Raw genomic sequence first — 10,018 nt, 5'->3', positions numbered from 1 at the left:
AAGCGGGTATATGTGATATTGGCTGCTTCCACACACGTTGGATAATCCACTTTCAATACTCTTTAGTGAACATTTAGAACAGCTTTTCCACGTGCGGAACAAAAAATCCACTTCCAAAGGATTGCTAAAGTGCATTGAAAGTGCATTATTCAACGTGTGTGGAAATGGCCATTGTCACCTTGTAAGTTTTCCCTGCACCTTTCAGTGACAGCCAATAAGGAGGAGGAGAGAACCTCGCTCACCATACACGGTGCTCTTACAGGATGCATTTTGTAGTGGTAGATGCTAGGAGCTGAGAGAGGAAGGGGAGGAGGAGGAGGAGATATGGGCTGCTTGTTTCAGAGGCAAACATGTAGTCCCTGCCTCGTTCAGTTCTGGCTTCAGGAAAGTTATCTGAGCTGGCTTTAAAGACTTCACCTCTTGTTGTGCGTTTGCCAAAGGCCTATCCATCAAAAAAAACATGCCCAATTTCTAACTAATATTTTTCATGCTGAAAAACGTCACCTTGGAGTGGAGGTGGATGGAAAATGGACGCATATCACTGCCTTATCCTGAGCAAGACCAGTGCTTTTTTCTGGGAAAAGAGGTAGTGGAACTCAGTGGGTTGCTCTCAGAGAAAATGGTCACATGGCTGGTGGCCCCGCCCCCAGATCTCCAGACAGAGGGGAGTTTAGATTGCCCTCCGCACCGCTTGGCGGCGTGGAGGGCAGCCTAAACTCCCCTCTGTCTGGCGATCAGGGGGCGGGGCCACCAGCCATGTGACCATTTTCCAGAGGTTCCAGAACTCCGTTCCCCCACGTTCCCCCTGAAAAAAAGCCCTGAGCAAGACCATTGGTCTGCAAGAGTCAGTGTTGTCCACTCTGACTGGCAGCGGCTCTCCGGGGTCTCAGGCAGAGGTCTTTCATGTCATCTGCTACCTGTGACTTTTTAAATACTGCCAGAGAAGGAACCTAAGATCTTCTGCATGCAAAGCAAATACTCTGTTACTGTGCCAGAGTGCCCCCCACGGACCTCAGGTTCCAACATGTAAAAGAAAATAATATGCCGTTTGAATGGAACTATGTAACTAGGGACACAATGAGAAAGAAAGCCCCCTGGCCAGGGGCACCAAGCCTTTGCATCTGAGCAGGGGTTGAGGGGCCAGCAGCATTGGCTCGGACTATTCATGAGACAGACAAAGGGCTCTTTAACTCTCTCCTGCCCTTGGTGAATTAGCACAGCCCTTCCTATAAACTCCTTCTGGTTGCTCACAGCTATTTTCTTGGCTTTTCCCCAGGACAGAACAGCTGAAGAAGAGGAAGGCTTTGCCAAAGCTTCTTTTGCTGTTTGTCCTGAGATACAGGAGTCTGTGCTTGGGAGAAAGTGGCAGAGGCGCATCATTGTGTGGGTGAATGTTTGGGGTGTGTGCAGTGGAAGGACTTTAGAATCAGAAGATGTGCTAGGGACCAGACGGAAAGCTTTTGGGAACAAGAATGGGTGGCTGTTCGGACCAAAGTTGGTTATATACTTAGTATTAAAGACTCTTTTCAGCACAAACTGGTTTAAGGTGTGGGAAAAAGCTAATATCAACAGGCCTCTATATAAGGTTTCTGAAAATCCATGCCAAAAATCATCTTAAAGATAGAAAGCGACCTTATAGTCCCCTTTCTGCTCAGTGCAGGAAATCTCAGTCTAGAGCATACCCAACACATCCTTGATTTGGTGTTTGCTATAGTAAGTTTTGGAATTATGGTGACTTTTCTCTCACAGGGTTGTCAGAGTAACAGTTGGCACTAGAGATCTGCACAAACCAGGAAAATACCAAACCGTGTGGTTCGTGGTTCATCGTGTTTCATGAACCACGAACATGCTCTGGTTCGTGAACCAGTTCATTTGGTTTGTAAAAACATCACTTCCAGGGCAGCAGGTCCGCAGAAAACCCACCCCCATTGCCTAGGAAACTGATTGATTGGCGCTAGGCTGTCTACATTGACAAACAGAAAAACGAACCAAACGAACCGGCCTAAAGTTCGTGGCGGTTCATCAGAAATGGGCTCTGACAAACCACCATTTCACAAACCACGGACCGGCCTGCTTCGTGACAAACTTTGGTTCAAATTTCGGTTCCTGCCCCCCTCTAGTTGGCACATTTCTTTAAAATGGAAGATAGTGAGGATGGGACCCACAAGACTACCTGGAACAGTTGCAGAAGTTCATGCAAACTTCTCCACGGTTTCCAGAGTTCTGAATTTCTCACAGTAGGATCCAAAGTGGAGCTGATCCATGAGGAATCCACCATTTTTGTATTGCTGAATTTTGCACACTCTGCATGTGCAGTTGGCCACGGCTTTCATTTCCTTCATTGCAGCTCCCCTCATGTTGATGCATGCATGCAAACACACTACAAAGCAGCCATGTTTGTGTAAATATAACTGTATGCACAATCGCTTCTGGATTGCATTTCTGCTGTGTTTTATCAATGTGCATGTATACATTGGTAATCTAGGGAAAGGAGGGACCGAAACCACAGAAAGCGGTAACATCCCATGCATGCATCAGCTCTGCAAATTTGCATGGCTTATTGAACATCCCTGTTGTTAATGTTGACTTGCACTGTGTAATCTGCCTTGTAACTCAGTGAGAAAGACAGATGATAAATAATACAAATAAGCTGCGGAATCAATTTTGGAATGTGTTAAAATCAGCATTCCAAAGCCATACCCAAATGGGGTAGGGGGAAATCCACTCCAGGCTAGCCTGATAGCTTCAGAATCCCTCTTCCCTTAAGCCCAGACTCTGGAGCAGAACAGTCACTGGTGAGAAAGTTTCAGTTCGGTAGCTGTGTTGGTCTACTGTGGTGGAGGGGAGTGCTGTCAAGTTGTAGCCAATTTATGGCAACCTCTAATCTGAGATCAGGGCCCAGCAGGCCCTACTATCCTTCCGCCGGGCCTGCAAGACAGAGTTGTTCCGCCAGGCATATGGCTGAGGCTGGGCCTCTGCCGGCCTGAAAAAAAGGGGTGTATAAAATCTTAACCCTCCCTGTGAAGGCTGTCCACCATCCTGTTTTAAATGTGTATTAATAGAAATACACTGCTGTTTTAATGTAGTTGAATTTTTATTGTATTTTAATATGTTGTTATCCACCCTGGGCCTGCCCACAGGGAGGGCAAAATAGAAATGTGAAAATAAATAAACAAACAAACAAATAAATAATGGGGTTTTCAAGGCAAGAGACTAACAGTGGTTGCCTGCCTCTGCATAGCAAGCCTCATCTTCTTTGGAGGTCTCGCATCCAATTACTAACTAAAGCTGACCCTGCTTAGCTTCCAAGATCTAATGAGATCTAGAAGCGCAAGATTCTAGTCGATTGGCACTTGAAAGACCAACAAGATTTTCAGGAGTCAAAGATCTCTTTCTCCAGATGCTGGAGAGAAATGCATTCTGGACTTGCTCGGGAACCTTCTCTTCTTTCACGAAGATAGTTTCAGATGGGTAGCTGTGTTGGTCTTCAGTAGAAAAGCAAGATTTACATCCAGTAGCACCTTAGAGACCAACTGGATTTCCAAGGTATGACTCAAAGCTCCCTTTATCAAATACAAGGAGTGGAAAAGGGTAAGAGTCTTTAACTGGAGAGAAACTGAAGAGAAATTTCAGGTGGGCAGCTGTGTTGGTCTACAGTAGAACAACAGGATTTGAGTCCAGTGGCACCTTAGAGACCAACAAGATTTTCAGGGTATTGTTTTAGTTTTACCTGAGTTGCTGTTTTGGTCTGCAGTGGAATAGCAGGATCTGAGTCCAGTGGCACCTTAGAGACCAAGTAAATTTTCAGGGTGTAACTTTTCGGGACTCAGAGGTCGGAAGAAGGAAGCTCTGTCTCTTGGAAGCATATACCCTGAAAACCTTCTAGGGTCTCTAAAGTCCCATTGGACTCAAATCCTGCAATCTATAATCTTGTTTTTCTCAAATTCCTGCTGTTCTGCTGCAAACCAACAGGGCCACTTGCCTGGAGAGAAATGCACTCTGTACATGCCCAGGAATGCTCTCTCCTTTCAGAGTCCTTTCAGTGGCGTTCAGCCTTGCGCGGCGGGACAGCGAAGAGAAATAAGCCAGGGGGGGGGGCTTGCATTGCCCCTTCCCCCCTGCCCGCCCTCCCTTGCAGGCGTGCATCCGGGAGGGGACGGGTGCTGCATGCGCCACAAGGCAGCTCTCCCCCTCCCGTCCAAGAGGCTGTGGCTCTTCCAGGGCTCTCGGTTCTCTTCCCTCCCCCTTCCCCTCCCTCCCTCTCTGCCTCTCTCCGCTGTGCATCCGAGCATCTTTTTCCCCCCTGCGCTTTCCCGAGCCGAGGAGAAGCCCAAGCTAGAGGGATCGGGGAGGCGAGACAGAGAGGGGCTCGACCCAGCTTGGCTAAGCCCCCTCCCCAATTCAAGCCTATCCCGCCAGCGATCCCCTCCGCCCGGGACCGTCCGGCTTGCATTGCCCGGGGCTTTCTTTTCTGCTCAGGCTCGTCTCTCCTTTGCACGCCTCGGCCGACCCCCAGCGACCCCCCCAGCTCCCCCCCAGGCGATCGGACGAAGATGTCGGAGGTGCTGCCCTACAGCGAGGAGAAGCTGGGGCCCTACGGCGATGGGGCGGACGTGGGGCAGATCTCCTTCACCTGCCGCTTGCAAGACACCAACAACTTCTATGCCGGGGGGCAGACCAAGCGGCCCCCCAAGCTGGGCCAGATCGGCCGGAGCAAGTGTGGTGAGAAATTGGGGGGCTGCGATGCAGCTGGGGAGGGGGGTTGTTAGCCGGGGAGGGGGTGCACTGGGCATAGGGGGCCCCCTCAGCAATGCCCTTCTCCCATCATGGTATCTGGGGGGGGTTGCAGCCCCTTCCCCCAGTTTTGGTCTCTGGAGAGGTTCAAACTCCGATGCACTGAACTTTTCCAGAAGGGTAGGTGGAAGGACAGGTTTGGCCCCCTTGTAGAAAAATCATCCCTTTTATTCAACATCCTCCTCCATCCCTTACTGACAGCGCAATCCTATGCATGTCTAATTGGAAGTAAGCACCCCTGGGATGGTCGAAAGAGCTTACTCCCAGGCAAATGTGCATGGGATAGCAGCCTTAAACTGGCCCCCAAGGTCTTCTGCTGCAACTCCCACCCTAACCCTCTCCCCCCCCACAGATCTGGATACTCTCCAATTCCATCCTTCCCTGCACATGGATTCTTGGATCTGGCATCGATGATGGAGAAGATCCATCAGTGGGGCACCTTTAAAATATTTTGCAGTTGTCTCACCCCAGCCCCCACCTTTCCCCCACTAGGTTCAAGTCAACCCTTAAGCTTTGTGTTCCCTGAATGCATTCATTTTATTTATTTCCTTTATATTCCCCCTTTCTCTAAAAAGGGGACCTAAAGCAACTTATGTCATTCTCTTCCCCTCCATTTATGCTCACAACAACCCTGTGAGGTAGGTGAGGAGGGGAGAGCGTGACTGGCCCAAGGTCACCCAGTGAGCCTCTATAGCAGACTGGGGATTCGAACCCAGATTCTAGCCCATTTTAGCCACACCACACTGGTGTATTCATCCTCCTCTGTTGATGCTTCCTTCCTGTAGTTTCCCTCTTTTGTGCATCCATATCAACACACACACACACAAACGTCTGCCTGCCTGGTTATCTACCCCGATTCACCTCTGCCCAAAATTTCACCCTCAGCGTGCCAATCGATTCTGTCTCAGGCCTTTGGGATTGCACCTGAAATGTATCAACATGAGAGTGGGAAAACCATGTGCCATACAGTCACTGGAGGGCTAGCTTGATGAGTACCAACTCTGTGTTAAACAACAGCTAGAAAAAGCCTCTTTCCAAGCTATGCTGAGAAGGGAAATAGGAATTTGAACCTACCGGGTGGCTGCTCTTATCTGTCTCAAACAACCATGACTTGCAGAAGGCCTTTAATCTCTGCTTGAATGGGACCAAAGGGTTGAATTAGTGTGTGTTGTTGTGGTGGTGGGGCTTGTCACTGTCCCTATTGGGTTGTGTGTGTTTGAAGGGAATGGAGAAAGCGGCACGCATTCAGACATGTGTGCGATGCCTGCTGCTGCAGAACACTTTTTTTTTTGCCACAAACCTCTGCTTCCTGCTGCAGTGGGATATGGAAGAGTCTTGAGGAAGGATTGCAAAAGTATTCCGGATCCTCCATCCAAGCAAAATGATCAGGATTTGAAACTGAAGGCAGATGGAGATTAATTGGCTAGTGGGGAGGAATTATCTACTTAAGTTAGGTTATGATGAGACCAGCTTCATCTTATTATTATTATATGTGAATGCCTACAGGCACAGCTGCCACATTGGAATCATCTCTCAACTACAGTCCACCTTTGCATTGGGGCTTTGGGGGGGTGGGATTGTTTCCCAAATGGATCCATTTGAGCATCTTTTTCTTATACCATCACGGCTGGTGGAGGAAGCTTTTCAGCTACACAACATTCTTTTTCAGGCAGGGAAATCTACACAGGGTAGTGAGGCTGGCTGAAGAGACAGGGCACTACGTTGGATCCTAGACCCAACCCTTCTTTGCCATAAAATGATTTTTTGGAGTGAAAATATCTGGAGGTAGTGAACCCTAAATTAACATCAACAAGATGTAAGGAGGGAGCAGGGAAGGAGAAATCTATCAATCTTTTTTTTAAAAAAAAGCTTATTCAAGTACGGGATAAAAGATATTTTGGCTCTTTGATTTTTTTTTTTGCAATGAATAAACTGGGACTCTCATCCACTTTTCCATGAGGTAGAAATTTATTTCCCAAAGATCTCAATGTTCCTTTTCAACAGCAAAAATGTGGGGAAACCACTTTGCTCTCTTGTATATACAATCCCTGCAATTATTAATTTCTGGACAGCAAACGTGAATCAATTAGCAGCGTCATCTGGCATTTTATTTTTAAAACAAATCACCAGATAACAACCTTTCATCTTCCACAGTTAAGGGCTTCTCTTTGTTTTCCTTTTTGTCTCAATGACCTTGAAAATACAAGATTGGGAACATAACTTCTCCTGATTCGTGGAATTCTGAGCTCCAGTATCACCGCTCCTCTTGAAGCAGGGTCAGATCTGGGATCCCTCCAGACCTCCCCCCCACACACCACCCCAGGCATTTCCTAGACTTCCCTGATCAAAAAGAATCTGTGGGATGGGACCATATACATGGTGTGTGTGTGTATGAGGGGGTATTAATGGTAGTATATTGAGATGGAACGAGAATGGGGTAGTCACCACCAGCAGCTCTTTTGTAGGATAAGAAATATTTTGCAATACATTTTAAAGAGAATGCTCTTAGACACAGGGCATCGTCCTGGGAAGTCCTCCTGTGTAAACCTCAATAAAATCTAGTTATTAAGTTCATTTTTATCCCACTGCTCCCTCTAATAAGCTCAAGATGGCGTATTTGGCTCTCCTTTTCTCATGTTATCTTCACAACAACCCTGTGAGGTAGGCTGAGCAGAGAGCGAGCGAGCGAGAAAGAGCGAGCGAGAGAGAGAGAGAGAGAGAGAGACTGGCCTTAGTATCATGGCCAAGTGACTTTAAGATTGTGATTTTAATCCTGATTTCCTACACCCTAGTCAAACTCCTGAATCACTATCGGTGCAATCCCAAGAAGAGTTACTCTAGGGCTTAGACTGGAGTAACTGTTTTTAGGATTGCACTGTATATTAAACTGCCTCATGGTGAAATGAATGAAAATCTTCTTTTATGGCACCCAGTTCCTTTAATGTGGCCTATGGTCCGACAGCCATATCTGACACACACCCCTCTTCAGTCCCCTCCCCAGATCTATCACTTGAGCCATTCCTTATTTCATGTTGGGGACACTTCTGCATGTCAGTGGTAGAAAAGCTTAGCAAGTGGAAGACTGCAGTGTGCATTCATTGTTTTTCTGTTTCTCTGCTTACAGTGGTGATTGAAGATGACCGAATTGACGATGTGCTCAAAAACATTTCCGAAAAGCCACCTCCGGGCGTTTAAATCTCCCCACAGAGACACTGAGTAAACAGGAGGGGAAATAAGATAATTTACCTTGTAATGTGCATTGTTGAGGTAAAAAAGCCGAGCAACATCAAAATGAGAAGGGGGAAAAGCAAACCCATAGCACTTTGAAGTTCTTCACTGCTAGCCAGTGAGCGACCTTTGCGAATCTGCAAATTCTATCTTAGCATCTGGCTCCGAAGCAGAAGACGGAGAACTGAGGAAGGCGGCTTTGCTTGCTGGCAACCCCCTCCTCCCCAAAAAAGTCAAAACAGAAACAGCAAAATAAAAAAAATGTTCAAATTGCAATGTATGAGTTTCAGCAAAGACATCTAAATTAACAGCAATGTCCTTTCTTCCTGGACGATCAATACTGCGCAATTTTCAGTCTGGGATTTTAAAAAAAATCCTTAAAAACAATGAAACAGCGAAACAGTATTTTTCTGACCTTGGCCAACGACACTGGTTGAGGTAGTTTTAAATAAACACTTGTTTACATGGTTCGATTCTGCAAAAACAGTTTCATGCATTTGCATATAATATGCTCTATGTTTCCATTTTTTAAAATGTCTGTATTCTTGGATGTCAAGAGGGTGGGGTGGGAAAGAATGATCTATAATTATAAATATATATAAATATATATTTAATTCTAGCTATCTTTTAAAGTCTTAATGGAATGTGTGCAACTAAAACTTTTCTAAGGAAAGGATGCTATTGAAGAAGGATTCTTATTTTTTATTCTTTTTTTCTGAAATAGTATTATAGAGCTGGTATATCTCTGTCATAGCTCATGGCTACTCTCAGCTCATGCAACAGAGAGATTTAATTTTATAGGTGAAACCAGAGAGAGAGAGAAAAGTATATACGCTGCTTTTTTCCTAACTATAGAGCAGCCTTGTGTGTGGGCAAGCTCAGATTTCCTTTTTTCCCCCTCCAAATATTGTGGCAAGATATTCTCTTTAATAGACTATAATTAAACACATGAACGTTTTGTAAAAAGAAAAAAAAATCCAATTGTAACAACAGTCGTGCCAAATATCTTGAAATGCCATTCTCTTTTTTCACTTCTAATTTTGTGATCTCGAGTCTGTATAAAGTTGCATTTTGTACCCAAATTCTGTTCTTTATAAGCTATTGACTGACTTTATCTAGGTATATAAATCTCTCTTTATTGATAACAGCTGACTTGGAAAGTCTTCTCGGTTTTGTTTTCTTTCCCTTAGTTCTTCACTTTTTTATTTGTTATTATTTTTTTGCATGACTTGCAAAAGAAGAGAAACATGCCTCCAGAAGAGAGGAAACAATTTTTTTGGGTCCGTTTTGTTTGTGACTCTCGAATGGCTTTGTGATCGGGGACTCTCTGTTTCCTTTTCTTAAGAGCCTTGTGTATCTTGCACTTCTGTCCTTTGCACAGGGCTATTTCTGCAATGTACAATAAAACAAACAAAAACAGGGATAAGACTGCGCACCTCTTCTTATACTGAATCACTTTTCCATGTGCATTATCATTCATTGACACAATCCAATTTGGATCTTAGACTTCTTTCAGGAAACCCAGGGCTGGCACCTTGACAAAAAGCCTTTGGTAGTCCCTGCACTGCCTCTCTCTACTCTCCATCTGTTGGGTGGGTTCCATTACCAGTCCAGGCACTCCTATCCCTTCTGGTGCCTTCTACCACCAGTGACTGAAGGAGCATCAGTTGCTGGTAGGATCAAGAGTGAGCAGTGATACATTCTGGCCTCCAGCTTCCTCAGGCAACAGACGGGGAGGAAGAAATGGAGGAAGCCTGTAGCTGCTCTTCTCGAATGGCGGCAAGGAAAAGTAGCTGCCCTTTCACTCAGGCGAATGGCCATTGATGACCAGTGTTGGCATGAGGGAGAAGCTGACATCTATCCACTTTCTTTCCCTGTTGGTGGAGGCTGGAGAGGAGACAGAAGGGCCAGCCCAGGAGGAGAATCCTGGGTTCTGTTCTTTGCTGATCCCCTGGGACGAGTGCAGGTGACAGATGACCGTGGATGTGGGGCCCTC

The 10,018-nt window shown here is 46.0% G+C and overlaps 1 protein-coding gene across 1 annotated transcript; it reads left to right on the top strand.

Annotated features, from left to right (window-relative positions):
- Positions 1-4,468: 4,468 nt before the first annotated feature.
- Positions 4,469-9,424, top strand: CAMK2N1 (calcium/calmodulin dependent protein kinase II inhibitor 1). Its single transcript, XM_055001838.1, has 2 exons — positions 4,469-4,722; positions 7,919-9,424. The coding sequence occupies exons 1-2, from the start codon at positions 4,554-4,556 to the stop codon at positions 7,987-7,989; spliced, it is 240 nt and encodes a 79-aa protein (XP_054857813.1). The 5' UTR covers positions 4,469-4,553; the 3' UTR covers positions 7,990-9,424.
- The last annotated feature ends 594 nt before the right edge of the window (positions 9,425-10,018 follow it).

The sequence above is a fragment of the Eublepharis macularius genome, chromosome 17 (assembly GCF_028583425.1).
Source record: "Eublepharis macularius isolate TG4126 chromosome 17, MPM_Emac_v1.0, whole genome shotgun sequence".
NCBI lineage: Eukaryota > Metazoa > Chordata > Lepidosauria > Squamata > Eublepharidae > Eublepharis > Eublepharis macularius.
This window is presented reverse-complemented; position numbering and strand designations above follow the sequence as displayed.